Genomic DNA, 20,114 nt, shown 5'->3' with positions numbered 1-20,114 from the left:
CGGGGGGAGGCTGAGTCTCGCTGCGTTTGGGCAAGCACCGGTTTATAAGCTTGAAGGAGATGTTGTTGATCAGGAGAATACGGGGATCGCCCCACCGGCGAAGGGATTGGTTCTTCTGTTCAGGGGTTACCTGCGAAGGCGGTGCCTGGGGAAGCGCCGGTTCCGGGGGTCGGAGGAGATAGGGGTCAGTCAGGTGGGACAAGAAGAAGAAGAAGGAAGGTGCCTGCCACGGGCAAGGGGTGCGGTGCTCTCTATGGGGTTACCGACAAAGGCGATGCCCGCGATAGCGTCAGTTCCTTACCTTGTTGGCGATAGTGATTAGGTAAAAAAAAAGGTCCCATCTGCAAAGGGACTGGTTCTTTTTTACAGGAGTTAACGACAAAGGCGATGCCTGCGGGAGCATCTGTTCCGAATCTCGGAGGAAATGTTGACCAGGTGAAGACGAAGGTCCCGGGGCGGCAGGGGGGCCGACGCTCTCTAAGGGGTTACGGTCAAAGGCGATGGCTGCGTATGTAGGTGAAGTGTGGCGCTGATTCGGTGATGCCGCAGCGATGTTCCATGTGTGCGCTTTGGTGTTCGTGACAATGCCAAGAATCTATTCAGTGAACCCGCTCGTTTGAGCTTAGTGGACAGGAGTGCCTGTTACAACTTTGGAAAGTGTCTTGACGTTGTGCAGCCCGGGTGGGCATCTGGGATGTGTCAGGGCTACTGAGTGGCTCGGTGGACAAATGAACTGATGGAGAAACGCGACGCCCGGAAAGAAATGGCGGATGGGGACTAGAGGACGAAGTTACTAGTCTGGTGCCCCAGCCATGCCCCGTTATTGTGCACTGTCGACTGTTCCCTCACCGGCACGAAGTAGCCCCTGAAGTACGTTCCGGTATCGCTGTAGTGTAAAGTGGATATCAAAATGCAGCAGTAAGATGTGGTACAGTTTCGTCAAGAAATTCCACAGCAGCGTTTGGAAGTGGCAACCGTCTACCCGGACACTCTTATAGCTGGCAGAAGACTTCATGTCTTCTGGCAGCTCTACCATCAACAGTGCAGGCTGAGAAGCTTCCGCGTACGCCCCACTCACCGAAGGAAACCCAGCAGGTGTTGCACCAGCGGGACTTAGTCGAGGGTTACATCTTGTGGCTGCGTTGGAGTCACCTGGGCTTGTGAAATCAAGTCGGTGAATTGCTACCAGTTTGTACGGTAAGATCAGGCCCGGCTCCACTGACACTGGGAACTCTTCACATATTCCGGCATCTGCTTGCACAGGCAGAAATCCATATACGGGACGAGAACCAAGAGGTGACCAGACACCCTTCCTCTCCTTGAATATCACTCGGTGACACTTACATTCAACCTGATTTCGATCTTTCGCTCTCCCTCCGCTGACGACGCTGTCTCACACATTCTCCCGACATAGATTCTCTATGGATCGATGATTCACGTCCTCCTATTGGGACCTGCCCTGCGCCCGCCCCTCACTTGGTTTGGGTGCTGCGCCGCCCCTCCCTTGGTTTGGGTGCTGAGGTGCTTCGCCTGCTGTTCGTTGCTGGCAAGAGACGTCGCTTCTAGTCTCGGTCCTGCTTGGTAAGTAAACCCCGTGTCGGAAGAGGTGCACACCGCGTTTGGATGGGCACAACAAGATTAGAGAAGAGTCTTTCAATATCATAGACGGCACGGTAACATGGGTACTAGGTTGCATGATAAGAACAATAGCGAGTAGGAGATGAGAGGTCTACGGGAATTTGAGAACTAGCTGCTCCTACCGGAAAGGCCACACCGGCACGGCTGATTTCGTGAAAGAAGAACGCGGCTGATTCCATCCCGATGTCCCACTTTTAGCTCACCTTGCGCTGCGCCTTGCCACACTCCTGCTGCGTGCACTCCTCCTACATGGCGGTTTCAGTGTTGCAATCCCGCCCGCGGGCTCTCCTGTTCGGTTGCAGAAATGAGTTCGCACGTGTCAGAGACCCCGGTCGCGCTCCGGCATTAGTCGAGCGGGCGTCAATCCTTTTTTCCGACTCCTCGGATTCTTGATGCTACCAGCCATGCCCCCTTGTTATGCACTGTCGAGTGTTCCTTCGCCGACACTTGAGTAGCTCTTGAATTAGGGTCCACGTGTCGTGGAAGTGTAAAGTGGATACCAAAATTCAGCAGTGAGATGTGGTACAGTATCCTTAAGAGCTTCCACGAGAGCTTTCGGAAGTGGCAACCGCCTACCGGGACGCTCTTATAGCTAGCAGAAGATTTTGTGTCTTCTGTCAGCTCTACCATCAGCCTTCAGGCTGAGAAGCTTCCCTGCAGGAGTCTAGTCACTGGAGGAAGCCCAGAAAATGTTGCACCAGCGGCAATTAGTCGGGGGGGATCTATCGTTTTCTGGTAGCGGCGTTGGAGTCACTTCGGCTAGTGAGAACATCATGCTGAGTTCCTACCAGTCTGGACGCTAAGAACAGTCCCGGCTGCACTGGCACGCAATGAGAACTCTTTATAGTTCAGCATCCGCTTGCACAAACACATAAGTTTATGTACAGGTGGTGACCAGACACCCTTCGTTCCGTTGAATATTGCTCTGTGAAAACAGAGTTAACCTGATTTTCGATCTTTCACGTTTCCTCCGGCTGACGACGCTGCATCACTCGTTCCCACTAGAACCTCTGTCTCGAAGCCAGGCACGAGGTGCTACTTCACACGGTCCAACGAAGTTGTTCTTTCTGCTTCGGAGTGTCACTCACAGTGCAAGTCCTTGAAGCGACGCTGAGAGCGACAGCAAAGGCATCGCAAAGGGAACTGGCGGCGCGCACTGGAGAGCCTTCGGACCAGTTCGAACCCTCAAGCCTGCCAGGACAACTGCCTCCGCCCGTGAGCGTCGGGGCGCATGGAACGCGAACAGTTGTAGTCCGCGAGCAGGTAGACGAGCCAGCCCCTGACAAAGGACACGTAGCCAAAAGCGGTACGTCCTTTCCAGCGGACCTGCACCCCAGGTGACCTGGACGATAAGCTCAGAATAAGAGCCGCGAGTCATTCTCTCACGGTGGACCTCCCCTTGAAAATTCTGCCAGGAGCGAACACACTGCCGACACGTTTTTGTTTCGAGTAGGATAATCACTTCCCCGCCCCCCCAGAGACGAATCTCAACGTTCTCTTCTGGAGGAAGAGACTGAGAGTGGCACAGAAAGTATGGACCGATCAATACCTCCTTGCGTAACAGTTCTTGGGGAAAATCCCGACCGTGCAATAACGCTTCTTCTACATAGCACCCCAACGCTGAAGTACTTGGCTGATACTGACATCGAGAGTTACGAGTGGGGGGGAACAGGAGACATGTGAACAAGTACACTGACAGGCACGCGGTCCGCGGCGTTGCTGTCCTGCAGGAGTCGCTGACACAACCCTGGTTCTCGACCTTTCATCGAGGTAGCTCCTGTCAAAACGAATTATCGTCTCTACCAAGCGATACCAAGAAATAGCTAGGAGCGCCAACCAGGTCGAACGGTCTGGGTTCTGAACCGAGTACAGGTGCTTCTTACTTGTAGTTGTTACAAGAAAGGTACCAGAGGGAGTGTAGCTTCCCCTGATTTAGCTTGGCGTTACGACCTCACAATCAGAGTAGAGCGAGAACGGCAGCAGGAGTAACAGATGCGCGACAAAACTGTACTGGCCTGAGAGGCTGACTGAAAAAGCGGGTGCTGTTGGTTCGCGGAGGGCCAAGAAGCTATACAGCTTCATTCCAATGACGTAATGTAGAACCAGGCTGTCTCCTTGAAGCAGCCCCTTCGGGTGTTACGCCCTCTTCGCATTTCACGCCAAAAAAAACGGTAGAGCCGCCGCCGCACGAGGGACGGCCGGGCTCCAGGTGTGTCTTCCGCTTTACCCAAAGTCGGTTGCGTGGGTTGTGCGTCCCTTTCCCGACCCAGCCACACTCCTTGACACTTCCACGGCGACCAAAAATTCCTGGAAAGAAAGTTCACGCGGACAGAGAGCGCAGGGTTCGTGACGGGGTTGTCGTTTTTAGCGGGCTTCAACACAGAGCAGAGACCGCGTCGTCAGTGGCTGCCTCCGCTTACTAGCTTCGCTCAGTTTGTTCCGGTCGGCTCTGGTACGTCGCCCGTGACTGTTTTTCACGGGCAGTCTCTCGGTTTTCTTTCTTTGGCCACTCGCTCGCAACGGAGGTTCGAAAACCTTGGGACTTACTGACGCGGCGCATCCGGTTCTCGTGAAGAAACCTAAGGAGGCAGCTCACTCTCTTCTAGCGAGGTTTCATGCCGTTTCAAGCAGTTGCTATGTGTTGCTTCGTGCTTTCCAACTACCCTCCAATTCAGAACTGTGGTGGTGTATTTCCGTCGTAGTTAAGGGTGCTCGTGCTCCTATTCTTCTTGGACAAGACCGCCGGGATTAGTCAACTTTCTTGAGACAACACTGTCCCTCAAGTTATTCGGTTAGAAGTCGTCAACGCTACCGAAGCTATGCACGTTTCGAGGAGTACATTTCGCCTGGTCCACCTCTACTGCTAGGTATGCAGCCAAACCTCAGATGGATTCCCCCAGGAAGGGGTGCCTTCAGGGACTAACACGTCTGCTTCGGCCGTGGCGACCGTGAGCACCTCCACACGATGTTGGGGAAACGTACTGAAGAGTGGTCCCGTCGTCCGAACACGGGCCATTTTTCGGCTAAGTGGGCTTCGTCTTTCCGCTTTCCTTCTTGGACTGCTTCGGTGCCGGGTGTCGCTTTGGCCAAAAAGCGTATAGGAGTCCCGCCAAACTTCATTGGTTTTGTGTGTCTTTGGACGCTGCTAGTGAGCGGAGCGTCTTCCTTCAAGGCGGCTCTGCCTCCACCTGACCTGCAGACTCCGCATAACCATCATACCGATGCATACGGACTGTCCTATGTGGCGCCCCAAGAACTCCCTCCCGACACATATGGTCTACTGCAGAGCGGAAGTAGCCTCGCCACTATCAACGTTGGAGGGATACCAGACACCTTGTCCTTCTTCCCCACTCCAGGCACCCAGCTGCCGGTCGCCTTTTCTGATACGCCTCCCCTGCGTCCACCTCTCGGTTTAGTGTATGCCTTCCCACAACCAGCCCCGGGAATCGTGCAGGGCTCGAACAGGCCAGCAATGGCTGACAGGGTTTCGCTGTCAAAAGAAAGCAAAGGCAGCGACAAGAGGGCAAAATCAATGGGAAGACAACTCTCTGGAGGCAACACTCCCAGCACTCCTGCAATGCCAGCAGGCTCGGCATCCCCAGAGTTCAGCAGCCCAGTAGTAGCAAACGATGCTGAGACTAGAGTAGATACGTTGTCTTCCAGACCACCAATCACTACTCTTCTTTCAATCTTGTCCGAAACTTCAGCTGGTGTACACCTGTCACTTCCGATGGACCAAAATGAGAAATCAATGGCAAGTACAGCACGCGGACACCAAGCACCGGGCTTTCAGTACCTCACGGACTTTTCCAGGTCTTCAGACCGACAGAAGGACTCCTCCACGTCCGATGATCTGCGGAGAGATTCGACCCTCAAGGAAACTGATGGCTCTCTCACCGTGACGAATTTCTCAGGACCAATGACGGTCGATCTTGGAGTTCTCGCACTTAGCCGGTGTGCTCAATCTCGACCGCAAGCGCCCGCGAAGACACGAACAGGGCAAGCTCGAGTGCTGGAACAGTCAGAGGCAGTACATGAACCCTGGAATCCTGGCGCCAGGCAGGACGAAGACGCTAATGTGCGGTCAGCCGCAATAAAGCTTCAGTTTCTGTCTGTCGATTGGTTCGCTCTTTCTCGAGAGGGCTCACACACATTGTCGCCAGTGCCTTCCTCTCTTTCTCGTTCTGACTCCTCTCCTTCGGAGAGTCGAGAAGTGTCCAGCAAAGAGAGTAGTTTCCTCAAGTACCACCCGCCTCCACCCCCGTCGCCAATCGGAATCCGTGCCACAGACTGTGCTCTCCCGAGCGCAGAGTGTGCCACGGCAACACCCCATAAGCAGGGGGCATTTCGGGCCGACCAAGTGCTACAACGGTACGGGCTTCCAGGGTTTCCTCGTGGCGTTTTCTCGGAAGAAGGGAGGCTGCGCCAGCATCCTGACGCCGGTGGCGGGCAACACAAGAGTGCGGTTGCGGGGCGTCCGGTTGAGGCGCGTCACCATCAAGAATCGTTGCCTCACATCCGACCACCGACGGGGAGTCCAAACCGCGAACACCAATTTTCATCGATCGCCGCAAAGTTCGAAATGGCAGCTAGAGCTGCGGCTGAGAGCTTTTCTTCGGACCCGCGCGCGCCTTGTCCTGACTGTCCTACGGGAGCGGACCTGCCCGGTCCCGCGAGCAAGCAGAGAAGACCGTTTCCGATGCCCGAACGCAAGGGCACACTGGCTTTACTCCGATGCGTCAAAACACAGGACAATGCTACGGCAGAAGGTACGCAGCAAAGGAGTGAAAGCCCCGTCCTTTCGGCCACCGTAAATGCCAGAGGTGATGAAGACAACGAGGAACTGAAGCTTGTGGAGGACGACCTGTTCGGCTTCATCCCTGTTCAGCTGCTTCCGGTGAACCCGTCCTTGCTCGGGCAGGCACAAGGTGTTCTGAACTCATCTACTGCTCTGGAGTGCCTCCGCGCCTCACTGCGACCGAGTGCCGAGCTCAAACACGGACTGCTCAGTTGGACCGCTCCCCAGGCGCGGCGATGGTTCGAGACAGTTTTACTCTCTCCCGGAAGGAAGCACGCAACCGCATGGAGCCCCGGTGGAACGGTCTACGGTGATAGCGTTCCAGAAACGCTGTCCGCGACGGCATCGAGTGAAGCTGAGCTGCCTGGACGTGCTGGTGATCAGGAGCCTAGCGAACAAGCACATCAGCGTTTGTCTGCAACTCCACAGAATAGAGAAGGGGGGCCGCTGGAGCTGCCTGTATGGGTATTGGAAGTGCCGCTGAGCGGCATCGTCGACACGGAAAGGTTGACTACTGAAGCAGCTGCCTGTCGAGAGGCAGGTGCGTCATCGGGCGGCGCTGTCCCCGGAAGCGACGGTGCTGTTGCGAGTCTCACTTCAATTCCCACTTCGCGTGGCCAACTTGAAGGTCCGCCGCTCTACTGTTCGACGGGACGCGTGCTGAGCGCTTTCTGGCACCCTTCACTGGGACGCCTGATGGAGGCGCAGCTGAACTTACAAGGCTTGGAGACCCAGTGCATTCTATCCAAGTGCGGGCCACACGAAGCCGACGAGAAATTCACTGGCGCGGGGCCGGAAGCAGGCGACAGCTTTCTTAAAGGTGAGCCGAACGCAGGCGGAGCCGCTGTGACGGAAGTTCTACCGGGCGCTGAGTCCAGCTGCGCTTCCTCGCCCGTGTTGCTTGAGACCGTTTGGAAACGGGGCGACTGCCTTGCTGGAAGATCGGGTGGCAGTGCCCCCGAACCCGACCGACGTGACTCCGCTTTTGCCACCGGAGGCGAACAAATAAGGTACCGAACCCAGGCGTCCAGATACTGGATTGGCTGCTCGTGCGGCATTCCGCGTAAAGGAACTCCCTCGAGGAACTACGGTCTTCACCCGCGCAAAAACATTACGTGTGTTGCTAGGCTCGTTCCTGTTTGCACGAAAACCGGTTAGCTACCTGACCAGTTTTTCTGCACTCTGTGAGTCCGACCGGAAGGGCACACAGGGACAGCTCTCTACGGCTGCAGCTTTGAACCGCACTCCCTCCCGGACAGTTTCGGGCCGGGATTTGAAGAACAGCGAAGGCTGCCTCACACGCATGATCACTTTGTCGCTGTAACAGTGCATCAGAAGCCGGCGGTGTCAGACAAGTAGACGCTTGGCGTACCAGGGACGGATCAACCCGCAAGTCGAGCCAGCAGGCCTTTTTTAGACGTCACTCTTCTGTCCCCGTCAACTTTGCCCGTTTTCGGATGCGTCAAATGCATGAAAACGACGTACGCGTGGCATCGCATGGCGAGCCCGGTCTCCTTCGGTTTCTCGGCTCTCTGGTCTCTCTGCTCGGACAGCTAAAGAACGAGAGCGCTGCCAGTGTCATGCCGCTCTGTCCACAACTGTCAAAGCACACCAGTTAGCGTACGGTCTTCCCAACTGACATCGGAGGAGACTACGCCAAGGCACTCAAGTGCCCTCTGTTTTCCGCTGCACGGCACAGCCGTGTGGCCCAACACGAAAATGTCGTCTGTTGCAACCCAGTTCCAGTGCTCGGTGTGTTTGTTTCCCGCCAGTCAAATCTGCAGCCGCAGCGTCAGTTCTGCTCTAGTAACGCCCGACTGCCGCCCCACTTCATCGACCGGTTCACTCATGGTTTCTCTAGCGGAAGGGGGTGGCGGGCTCGCTTCGTTACTCCCTTGCTTCCACTTGCTCGCGGCTGTATGACTAACAGTGCAGCGGTACAACCTCGCTGCCTCCACAATGAACAACAGCCTCAACTCAACTTCGCTTCTGCTTTTCAGAAACCGCAGGAGGGGGCATTGCCGTGTGACTATGCAAGAAGTCAATTCACGAAACAGAACATATGCCTGCGTTCCGGCAACGGGTTGCCGTGTCAAGCACCTCTCTGGACACTCCTGTCGTTCTGGCCTCTGTTTTGTAACGGCGAATTGCTAGCAGAAGCTCGTTCTCCGGCAGCTGAGCTCCGAAAAACGGCCCCAACGAAGACAGACTTCATATATGCCACAGCACGACACAAGCGGGTGGATAATCTGCGGGCAAACACGCCCTGACGGCGGGGACAATGAGACGGCGTCCTCTGAATAGCTTCAGAGAGCAGCGCGCACCGTCCATTAGGAAAAAGACTAATCTACAGTATGGAAACAGCTAACGGCAAGGCGCAGCAGGCGCCTGGTGCCACAGCGAGACTATCATAAGGAACTGTGTGCGGCTCAGATTGGGCTCTGACGAATGCGGCTGATTGGTCCCTCCTCCATTGAAGGTGAAGGGTCCATAAGAGTAAATTTTTTTCGCCTTGCATTTCCTGACAGGGATGCCAGCACTGTCTTGTGCGGGTTTCAGGGACTAATCCTCAAAGCCTAAATGGAAGCTGACGAAGGGCGCGTCCTTCCAGAAACTTATGCATTGCCTGCCGGCACAAGCGGCGAAAGTGCGCGTGCACGGGGAATAGCAGCGACACTTGAAAACTACCTCCAAGCGTGATACAGCTTGTGGTAGCTGAAACTCTTTTCCGATTTTCTCCAGGAGACCGGGAGAGCAGAAGAAACAAGGGGACGCTGGCTGCTGTGCTCGCAAGCACCAGTCCCCGGCCTCCGCCCGGAGCCGTTACAAAACTCGTTCCTTCATACGATCGAAGGTTGTCCCATGCTTGGCAAAATACGCCTTGATAGCTGCCGGCAGCTGCTCAAGTGGGATCTCCTCTTCCTTCCCCGAGTGTCCCCCCTGGCTATCAGGAGTTGTGCTTTCAGTTCGCTTGTGGCAATCCCCTTCGTCGTCATACCAAAGTTGGCGCAGTTTAGCAGTGCTACGCTGAAGTTCCTCCTCTCCAAGAATAACAAGAAGGGGAATGCGACGTTGCCGTGCAAAGTCCATTTGCTTCTTCAGCTTGCATCCAGCCCCATAGAAAAATTCGGCGGCGATGTCGTTCTTCCACAACAACCCTGCTACGCGCATGCATGCCCTGAAGAACGCCACAACCCCAAAAGAGCACGCACCGGGGAAAATCCAATACTTGTTGGTAGTGTTGGCACTGCTGAGTAGAATGCTTCACAAAGTATTCACCGCGGCGTGCTCTCTGGCGACGAGAAAAGTGACGTGCCGGAGGAAGGGAGAGGCGAACTCACCACTTCCTCGCTGTCATATGCATTGCTAAGAGCAGGACAGAGAAAACTTGCAACAAGAGGGCGACTATTGCATACGTATGCGAGGAAGTACAAGCCTCTGCGGTGCACGTGAAAGCTGCCGGGGACAAGACAGCATCAGGATGCTTACCCAGCCAGTCACAGGTGACCAGGTAGAAGAAAAAGCAAGTCACTGTCTCGTCCCCTCACTTTTCAGCCGCCGGTTAACTTACTTGGTCATGTCATCGCCAACGTAACAGACCAGTACGTCGGTAAAACTCTCCCTGACGACGCTGGATGCGGGAGGGATGTTTTTTTCTTGAGGTTTACTACCCTTCTTCTTCGTGACAGCTTCGTCAAATTCATCTTCCACGGTGATGGCTGGTCCCAAGCTAAGACTTTTTTCAACCATCCGGAAGAGCCGTTCGACCCCCACACTCAAGCCAACTGCAGGGACATCACGTCCGCTAAACATTCCAACAAGCTTGTCGTATCGTCCGCCTCCTCCAACCGAGCCAACCCGCTCGCCGTCCCCTCCCACGAGAATTGCTTCAAATATGACTCCTGTATAGTAGTCCAAGCCCCTAGCCAAAGAGAGATCGAATACCGCCTCGTGCGGCTGTACTCCCATGGCTTCCAGATAATCTCCAAAGAGCCGCATGTCTGCTAGCGCTATACGCACCTTCTCGTTCTCGGCAAACCCTCTCTCCTGCTCAATCTCTTTGGATAGATCTAGGAATGTCCCACGTTTCTGTACAAGAGTTCCAATGCGGTCTGCAACATCTGGATGCACACCCTTGACTTCGACTAACTCCTTACGAACAGCCTCCCAGGGCTCTTTATCGAGTTTATCAATTGCGGAGCAAGCGGCCGCAAACTTGTCATGGGGTAAACCGCATACCTCCATCATGCCATCAAGCAACACACGATGATTGGTCTTCACCACAAAGCGCCCAACCATTCCTTGTAGTCGTCTAAGAGCTTCAACTAACACAGCTACAGACTCCGCATCTGCTACCATGGGAGGACTCGGGCCGGCGATATCAAAGTCACACTGGAAAAATTCTCGAAAACGTCCACGGTTCATCTGAGGCTCATCACGTCTATACACCTTGCCGATATGAAAGCGCCGGATTTTGTCAATATCATGGCTAGCCACATAACGAGCAAAGGGGACTGTAAGATCATACCGAAGAGACAGCTGCTCGCCCCCTTGATCTTTCAAATCATAGACTAACTTCTGATTTTCACCATATTTACCAAGCAAAGTTTCACGAAGCTCAAAAACAGGCGTGTCTATCTCCACTCCTCCATGTCTTCTGAAAATATCCCGAACAGAGCCCAGAACCAATTCCCGTACTGCCATTTGTGCAGGCGAAAAGTCCTGCGTCCCTTTAGGAGCTTTAGGTATTCGCCGAATCTGATTCACAGGAGTTAGTAAAACTTCAAGCTGAGCGTCTTGATTCGGGAGGACAGCTTGATGTGTGTTGCTCGAGAAAGAAACAATGCCTGCTTGATCAGCCAGCAGACGAGCACGAGAATCCCCCGGACCTCCCAGCAGTATAAACACCCGCAGAGCATCCAGGCAGGTGTCCTCAGAATGGTGGTGAACCACTTCTCTTACAGTTGAGACAGCATCCTCGCCTTTCCACGTAGACAAGGCTGTTCTTATCAGGTTCACTAGATATTGTTGGTACCGCCTAGTGCCTTGGCTCATGCCATATCGGCAACCAGCGGGTTTCTTCTTTCCCTTGGACTTTTTCTCCGTCTTCGCTACAGCATCGAGAAATGCTCTGACATCCGCGATCTCGGTCAGCTGAAGAAGAAGAGACGTCTGAAGTGCTGTGAGCTCTTGAAGAGTGACCAGTCTCTGTTCCACTTCGGAAACAAGCGCCATCGGTGAATCTTCGACGGATAGGTGACTTTGTTGTTGTTGTTGTGTTAGACTACTTTCTATGTCCTTTATGAATTCGTTTCTTCGTGCCCCACATTTCAAACCTAGGAAGATGTTAGACTCTGGGGGACTGGGAGCATCGAAAGTACTACTATTGTCCTCCTTCCCATCTGCCTCCGTCTCCATCGGTGGCGGCCACGAAGCACCACTGAAGCTTGCTGCAGACGTCTGGGCAGCTTCCCCGCAAACAGACACCAAGCCACGTAGCAAATCGATAAGGCAGACAAGAAGTGTGTCGATAGCCTGTTTGACAGCAGTCGCGCTAGGGCGATGCATGGCACACGGAGAAGAAGGCGGGGGTGTTGAAGATAACAGCTCTGCTCTCTCTTCAATCGCGAGTGATACCGTAGAATCCAGTGCAGCACCATCCTTTCCTCCGACGGGGGAGACAAGTGCGGTGGTGGCAGCTGACAATTCAGTAGAAGACACTGGACGCTCAGTCGCCGATTTCAACTCCGCGTTCAAATAGATGTTGAGGGACTTGATGGCTTCTCTGAGGTTTCCAAGGGCAGGAAGAAGTAGAGGGAGAGAAGGGAATAACTGAACGGCAGCCGCAACCGACTTGCGGTCGGAGGAGGGTAACTTGCTGTCATGAAGCAAAACACTAATGTTTGTAGCAGACGTCTCAATTCCCTTGAGGGGCGGAAGCCGTTTTTGCTGGTGAACGAAATAGTCCAGTGGGAGCATCAAAGCCTCAGTAAGCAGTGCTGCATTACAGTCATGCAACGTAACCAAAGTCGAAAGGAGACGAGAGGACACGAAGAGACGACCCGCAACTTCGGTATTCCCTCCACAAAATACTGCCGCCTCGTCAACCTGCAAAGCAGGTACCTGCGACGCATTCGTAGGCCCGCCCTCAGCATCGACGTGAGTGTTCTTCTTCAAGTCATCGTAAGCTGAGACCAGCATATACTGCTGCGCACTTGGGTAAGTGGCAAATGGTGCTGGAGCTGCAGCACTGGCAGGTAAAGGATGGCACGGAAGAGAATATAAAGGTGAGGAGAAAGCATTCAAGAGAGAGCACAAGGAATTCAGAAGGCCAGGCCGGACGCCTGACGCGTTGTTAAGAAGGGAAACGACCCGGAGAACACCGGTGGCCCGGACTGCGGGGACGGAAAGCAGAGGAACTTCACACGTAGTTCTCGGGAGAGACAACGAAGAAAACATCAGGTCTCCGGTGTCGTTTCTCTGAGCAAAACGCCGAGAAAATTCCCGTTCGAGTTTGGAAATTAGGGCGGGGTCAATCGCGCAGTCGGCCGTTCCAAAGGTGTAGGATGACCACTCATCTAGCGTCAACGGGCGCGAGCCCAATGAAGGCGGTGGAGACGCCATGGTCGCAGAGAGGTAAGATCGGCTTGATTCAAATCTCGAAAGACAGAAATATACATGTCCAGCCGATGTCGGACACGAGAAGGCTGCACCCTCCTGGCCGGCTGCAGATTTCGGGAGGGAGAGAAAGGCCCCAGACCCGGTGAGAAAAAATTTCCAGTCGTGAAAAAAAACCGAAGTTGCCTCTTTTGTCCAAGAAGATACTGCAGCAGCACGCTGAAAAGGCAAGACAAACGCAGAAGCTACAGCGATGTGACGTAGCGGCCGCCGACGTAGCCTACGAAATATTGCTGCTGGGGTGTGCATACAGATGTGGGAGACCGGAGAAAAAGGAGAACTTGAGAGAGACGATTGCAAGACAGCTTAGCTATGAGCCGGCTGTTGCTGCGTACTTCCTGTGTAGGAGACAAAAGCTGTACGGCTGTGATGAGGGATAATGATCTTTACTCACGTCTTACTAAAGCGTTTTCGATACAACGTCCGCCGTACGTCAGCGGTCACCGACGACGTAATCACACAAGGGGAAAAAACACGGATACCATAAAACTCCTGTCATAGTGTCCCCAGCTGTAAAGTTGAGGTGAGAAAACTGAATTTCAAGCAGAGGCGGCTGACTCCGAGAACGGTTGCGTCGTGAGATGGAATGAGCGCGGCAGAGGTCACAGCGCGAGAGATACGGCGACGCCTCATTCCTTCCTGCCCAGATGAACAGCCTCGGATGCACACCTTCGGTCCCCTGAGAAACTACTTTCCAGGCCGGTTTCCCTACTGCCTTTTGTTACACTGTGTTTCCGCTTTCTCGGCCAACTGTACGGGGGCTGTTGTTTTATCGCATTAGTGATTCGCTAAAAAAACGGATCTCCGCATCCGGGCGAGTCGCTGCAGGGCGGCCTGGCAACTCAGCAGGTGACCTTACCAGGCAAGATCGAACACGTACCAGGCAACCTCACGCACCGCTTATGCGAAACCCGTCGCATGATTAACCACTTTCCTACATGCAGCCATTCAACAGGCGCCATCTGCTGATCTGGGGCAGGTCCTCAGGAACGATACCAGTCCGTGAACTTAAAGTGCAAGAACCGTAGTCGACAAGCGCATAACTATCTGTCAAAGGTGCTGACTGCTCGGATTCGCCGGCTCCGCCGCTCGCCAGATCTGCATCATGGGATCACCAAAAAACGTCTACTGGCAGCTTCAGCAGAGAGACACAGCGGAGCGCCTCTTACTCATTTGCTCGAGCCAGCCATCGGTCGTGGCAATGCCTCCGGTGCTGTCCTCTAAGTTTCACTTCGTCGACTGCCCAACTACTCCGGAGCGGTGGCAGCGGTCTCACCTATGGCTGTTCATGCCACACGGGAAGCTGGTCACCACCGCCTAGATCCTCTGCTGCTCCAGGCAGTTAGCGAGCGCCAGTCCCCTGGCTATTCATGGAACTACGGACAGTCTGGGGGTCTGCCCGAGCCCGTAGGCAATCCGCCATGCGTCGCGCACCTTCCTCTGGCTGCGTGCCGTGTATCATTCCTAAATTACAGCGCTCCGCGGTGTCAGCTTGTCAAGCTGAGAGCCCCGGGCGCTGCGGCGCCGTCCGCATACTGCTGGTCCCGGTGGCCTCCGGGGAGTGAGAACTGCTGGTGTATACCAGTGCAGAAGCAGACGTTTGAAGTTCCCAGAGTGCCGGTCTGCAGACCCAGTCTATTGTAGAATAAGACAAGGGGCTGTGGGAAGCCAGCACAAGATCTGCCTCAGTATACCAGGCCGCTCTCTAATGCCTCACGATTTCAGTTGTGTTTACTGGATTCGACTATACAACGTCGCGCGGAAGAGCGCCGCCGTCTGCTGCTGTTTGCCGGGGCAGATGACGGTCTTGCTCGTCACTCCGTTTAGCGCCCTCTTGTCAGCGACGGGTGGAGGCCAACCCCGACCGCACGAAGTGATTCCGTACTCGTTTGTGGCGTCGGTCCGTCGCCAGCCACTTTGTAGTACCGTGATTAGAAAGGCTTCGCCAGCCGGGCCAACGGAAAGACACTACAACGGGGAAGCGCAAAAGGCCGGCAACAGAGTCTGCGTGTCAACGTCGAATGACCTGTCCAGATGAGTCGTGTGACGTGCTGTCCTTGAGACCGGAGATGCCCGCTGGCTAGATATACCGGCGCCGGCGGGCCTGCAGTAGGCAATCCCAGAGGGACAGATGAGTGTTCAGATAAACCTCTCCCTACGCAAGGAGGCAGCTTGCATCGAAGCACGCAGTTTCTGTGGCTGTGCCTGCAGTATACTCGTTGCCCCTGAGGGCGAAGCCGAGCTGACCGTCTCTGGGTCTGTCTTTTCACATACACACCTCGTCTGCAGAGAGAAGCTGTGACTACCAAAAGGCTGCAACTATCATAGGCATGTAAGGTCTTCCGTATATTTCTAAGACGACTGCTACACAGGAAAGGACGCTCGCCGCCAGTTACTCTTTTTCTATCCCCGGCTCACGACGAAGGGCGAGAGCCATCATCGTACTTGCGTAACCGTCAGTGACTCAATATGCTCGTAGGTAACTGCTGTCCTTCTTTGAGTCCAGGTGACCAAATTCTGTGTCACTGCCGCCATTTTGATAGAACTCGCGTCACCCGCGCCAAAACAAACTGAGTACCCCGATTCCTTAGACCAAGTTGGTGTCTCAACTCTCTCCCGAAGATTTCGTGTCTGAGTCAGAGGCACCTCCGTCCCTTTGACCGTCAAAAAGGACACACTGACACGGACAGCCAGTCAGGCGGTCAGTTAGCTGCTTGGAAGCAATCACTGAGTTCAATACCAGCAGCCGCGCGCGTAAGCCAGTCTTGAGGAGACCGCATGATCCTAGTGTGACACTAGCAGCTTTTTGCGCTTATGCCTTCTCCTGCAGTGTGCGACTCCCTGCGTAGTGATTGGGATTCCCGAGTCCTCCCTGGGGAGAAGCGTAAGTGTCCAACTGCAGCAACCTATGTTTACTGCCTGCTTAACTAGCGGACTTAACTTCTTCTAGGTGTGGTTATGCTAGGGGTAGGCTGTGGTCATCCGTCTCCCTCCGAAGTTTCGCTTCTTGAACCAGGAAAACCGTTTTGCGCCTACCATGCTGGAGGCAATCTTGCGCTGTATCACTCAAAATTTGTTACTTCTCGCCTTCACCGGTGGGGACGCAGTACTTGGTCAAGCGATGAGAAGACATCTCGTAGATGTAGAAACTTCTACTAACCGAGAAAGGCGAATCTGCAGAGATAGAACGGCTCAACGTACTGGCAGCAACGTTAGTGCACGGCAGCCGCGTCTTCTTAGGGGTGATCCAAGGGGGGGGGTGGGGAGCTAAAGGTACCAACTTGGGACAGCGGAAACGTGTTAGTCCGAGACAGAGCCATAGCCCAAACTCACTGAAGTACAGAAGATAGATAAGTACATAGATAGGTTAAGGATACATAGATATATGAATCAAAGATAGATTTAGCGATAACTAAACAGATTAAGGATAGATAGATAGATACTGGTTACACTACGATAACAGGTACATGCTCAACCCCGTACACCTCGAGATGAAAGAAACGCCTAGTATGCAAGCATGCGTGGAGTGTCAAGTATTCCCTCTGTCAGTACATTCAAGTATCACGCTATCCTGGGGCCTGAGGTACAAAAACGCGACCGCTCATGGGCATTCACATGTACGTCTCTCTCTATATATACATGTATATACATGAATGTGTTTACCTCTGCCCTCTAGCAACAAGACCAAATGACGAAGACAGTGTGTCTATCCATCCATCCCCAATGCATATCAGCACCGTCTTCCCTAGATTCGCAAAGATCTCTTTTACCCCGCTTGTCGATGGCATAGGGCGTCCCGTCTGGAGAGATGGAGACAGCGACCTAGATTGAAAGAAGCGCCAGCTACCCTCATGTCTGATGTCTGCTTCACGGCACCGCAATCTTCTTTCTATCCATCTTTAAGAGGCGAAAGCAGAAGAAGAAAACTGACGGTGTACGCACGACGAAGAGTTAGTTACCTACCTGCGTTTGCGAAGATAAACTCCTTAGGTAAATTTGGATCTGTCTTTGTCATAGGAGGAGCTGACTTATCACATACAAAGACCTGACATGCATACACATGCAGTGAGGCACTCAGGCAAATACATATGAAAAGAAGAAGCACCGGAGATCACTTCGAATCCACATCAACGCACACTCCCTTCGCCTCCTACTTGCATATATATACATATATGAATGACAGGCAATAAGATCCCCCCAACGAAGAGTAGTCCTGAATCAACTAACTCGATCTGCTGCGAGTGGAACATTACCCTCTCAACGCTAACAAAATCCTCAAGAGCGTCTGTTCCTCTGCTCCCATCATGGCTGTGCATGACTCCTTCTGTACTTATCGTCTAAGGCTGAGGTGCTACAGCCCCTAAAACGGCAGAAAAGAGAAAGGAACGCGTTCTTCATCTTCAAACCAAGGTTAGTCCACTAGCCGCTATGAGTGCGGAGACGACCCCTCTCCAGAGTCGGGCAAGAGTTAAGTGCTCCAAATGAACGAAAAACCCACTCACTTCTATCGAGTTTTGGTTTCGATCGATCTTACCCAAGAACGTCAAGGAGAGAGGAGAGACAGCTTTACTAAGAAAGGGTCATTTATGAAACATGCGTATATACAGACGGAGATATAGACCAGGCATGATCATAGTTCTTTCGCGTTCAGAGAAACAAGCAACAGGTATCAGGTAAACCTGGAAAAGAGAGCCGGGGAGGTGTGAAGACGCAGATGATAGTATGAGCATAGAAAAGGATTCGCCACTGCATGTGTTGTTTTAAGCACCCCATGGTCATCTTTAGTATCATACCAGATCGGGCATGGGAAACAAGCCTAGACTCTGATCTCGGTGCTTGATCAATCGATGATCTGCTGTCATAGGACATAGATGAGCTTGCCCTACAATTGTATTATAGAGCTGAAGAAAGGAAAGAACGATAGACAGAATATCGACACGAACAAGAACTCACGTGCATGCACGCATGCCTATAACTGAATATCAGTGGTAGCTGAAGGGAAAGCACATCTTGGTGGGGATAAATGTGTGGCTTTCCAATCCCTATCACATACACGTATGATGTGTAGATACACCTAACATATCATCCTTCACCAGAAAACACGGTCGAGAACCCTCCTCTATGTCAGCACATGCACGCAACACCGCCCTTGTATTCGCGCATGCTACCCGAGCGCTACTGGGGCGATTCTAGGTACGCACCTTCAGCTTCCCTCACCGGAGACACATGGGTCTAGGAGTGGAGTCAATGAATACAGATCGTTCACGATAAAGGGAGAGACAACTATATAGATATATATATAAACATGCATGTGGCTCGTCTTCATATTGCACAGCTGAACTCTAGATCGAAGAGTTTGTATCTGCTTTAGCTTTCTCTATATACAGACTGACATGACGACAACAGGCAGCATGGAGTACATACACACGTGAAACATGGTGGGGCAAATGCATCTACAAAAGAGCATTCCTGTATTTGATCCATCTATAGACACTCGTTCCCTTCTAGACGAGATGACGTCGCCTCTACATATGAAAAGACCATCACATTGCATAGAGTTGTGTTGATGTATACCCAGCTAGAGTGTCTCGCGTAGGGCTGTACATGAAGAAAACTCCCTTAATCTCTACGAGAGAAAGACGGACGTCGAGTCAATCAGTTTGAAGAGGAGAGAGACGAAACAATAGACAGACAGATAGAAGACAGACAGGCGGACAGACAGACCATATCAGCGACAGAGAAGCTAGGTGATGAACTGCTTGTGTTGTTGCCTTGTTTGTTCCCTCTCTTTGTAGATAGAGCATCACGCGAAAGGGCCTTGAAAACATCGTGACGAAAAAAGATCATGGACGACGTAAAGTGCCTGATTCTACATAAAAAGAAAGAAAGAAAGAGTGCGTTATTCTACTTACGGGAATCAAGAGATACAGGGTCTCCCCCACTCCTTACACGTTGAGGCGTAGAAAGAAGTAACGCCCAGGTTTATGGTCATCTCTCTCAACACATCTACACGTGATAGCTGCATGTATCTTCTTTCGGCTTTTCGCTCTCTCACAGATAAGCTCTTGAATGAAACTTGTGAGTTCCACCATTGCTGCCGACTAGTGTAAGAGCTAACAGGAGTAGAGTAAGAATGTACTTCAACAGGGGAGGTGATAGGGACTCTTTGTGTGAGAAGACATAGGTATCTTGTATGTATACACGGAAATTTCGTGGAGAGAGAGATTGAGAGATGAAGAGTTTCCTAAGAGGCTTCCCCCCTTGCACCAATTCAGCTCATCATCCTTAGAATGCCGTTTCTCTCATACACCACAGATACAAAGAGCAACGCCAACACTAACCTCCCCTCCCTTTCTTCATGCACTCAGACGTCTACAGCTGATCCACCTACACACATGTCAGCATAGGCTGTTATATGAGACTTCTACAGATATCGATTTCTACGTCTTTATGGCTATCCAAAGATGGAAGACTTCGAGACATTGACTGGTACTTCATGCGTGTATGGAGGAGGAGGTCAAGATGTCGGCACCCCCGAAGAGAGACTTCAGACCTCACCAAGCGACACCTCGAAATTCTTCAAGAGGAGAGAAAGAAGGGGTGACTTACCGGCAGGGACTAGTAGTAAAGAAGATTTTGCCTTTGCATGCAGGTATGAGATGTTCAAGGCGCTGCTGGAAATCCGAAGTAAATGGAGGTGTCAGAGGAAGACGCGGTAGACTCTCTACACCACAGACACATTTGGCAAGGAAATGCCGGGGAGAATGAAGTGCTTAGTTTGTGATATCTCATAAAGATATACACATATGGTGACGGAAGTGCTCAGAGTCTGTACATCCTACAGAGACGAAACGAGCTGAAAAGATGAAGAAGGGATTGAAAGGAACGGCGAAGACACAACGCACCCTTATAGGATCGAAAATAAGGCTAGGAAGTGAGGGACTGACGTCTGGACTCAGTTCATCGAGATAGATAGACAGATAAATAGATAAAGACAGAT

At 52.7% G+C, this 20,114-nt stretch overlaps 2 protein-coding genes across 2 annotated transcripts in view; both read right to left on the bottom strand.

Moving 5' to 3' along the window:
* Positions 1-8,652: 8,652 nt before the first annotated feature.
* Positions 8,653-13,640, bottom strand: CSUI_002958 (histidyl-trna synthetase). The gene is made up of 2 exons (XM_068063156.1): positions 10,008-13,640; positions 8,653-9,614 (listed from the first exon to the last, which is right to left on the bottom strand). The coding sequence occupies exons 1-2, from the start codon at positions 13,361-13,363 to the stop codon at positions 9,260-9,262; spliced, it is 3,711 nt and encodes a 1,236-aa protein (XP_067924869.1). The 5' UTR covers positions 13,364-13,640; the 3' UTR covers positions 8,653-9,259.
* Positions 13,641-15,712: 2,072 nt separating this feature from the next.
* CSUI_002957 (dna polymerase epsilon subunit b protein) overlaps positions 15,713-20,114 on the bottom strand; it is a 9,688-nt gene continuing 5,286 nt past the window's right edge. Inside the window, exons 6-10 of the mRNA XM_068063155.1 lie at positions 19,724-19,838; positions 18,839-18,983; positions 17,908-18,015; positions 17,078-17,159; positions 15,713-16,288 (exon numbers count right to left, since the gene is read on the bottom strand). Of these exons, the coding sequence (XP_067924868.1) occupies positions 16,191-16,288; positions 17,078-17,159; positions 17,908-18,015; positions 18,839-18,983; positions 19,724-19,838 (548 nt within the window). The 3' untranslated portion in view covers positions 15,713-16,190. The remainder of the gene's footprint in view (positions 16,289-17,077; positions 17,160-17,907; positions 18,016-18,838; positions 18,984-19,723; positions 19,839-20,114) is intronic.

Source organism: Cystoisospora suis (assembly GCF_002600585.1).
Source record: "Cystoisospora suis strain Wien I chromosome Unknown contig_1243, whole genome shotgun sequence".
Classification (NCBI taxonomy): Eukaryota; Apicomplexa; class Conoidasida; order Eucoccidiorida; family Sarcocystidae; genus Cystoisospora; species Cystoisospora suis.
Note: the sequence above shows the minus strand (reverse complement) of the source record. Positions and strands in the feature narration are given on the sequence as shown.

Coding starts and splice junctions, on each gene's coding strand:
- CSUI_002958 (XM_068063156.1), bottom strand. CDS start 13,363: ATGCACACCCCAGCAGCAATATTTCGTAGGCTACGTCGGCGGCCGCTA. Junction 9,615..10,007: donor GTTGGCGATGACATGACCAA/GTAAGTTAACCG, acceptor GGCGTTCTTCAG/GGCATGCATGCGCGTAGCAG.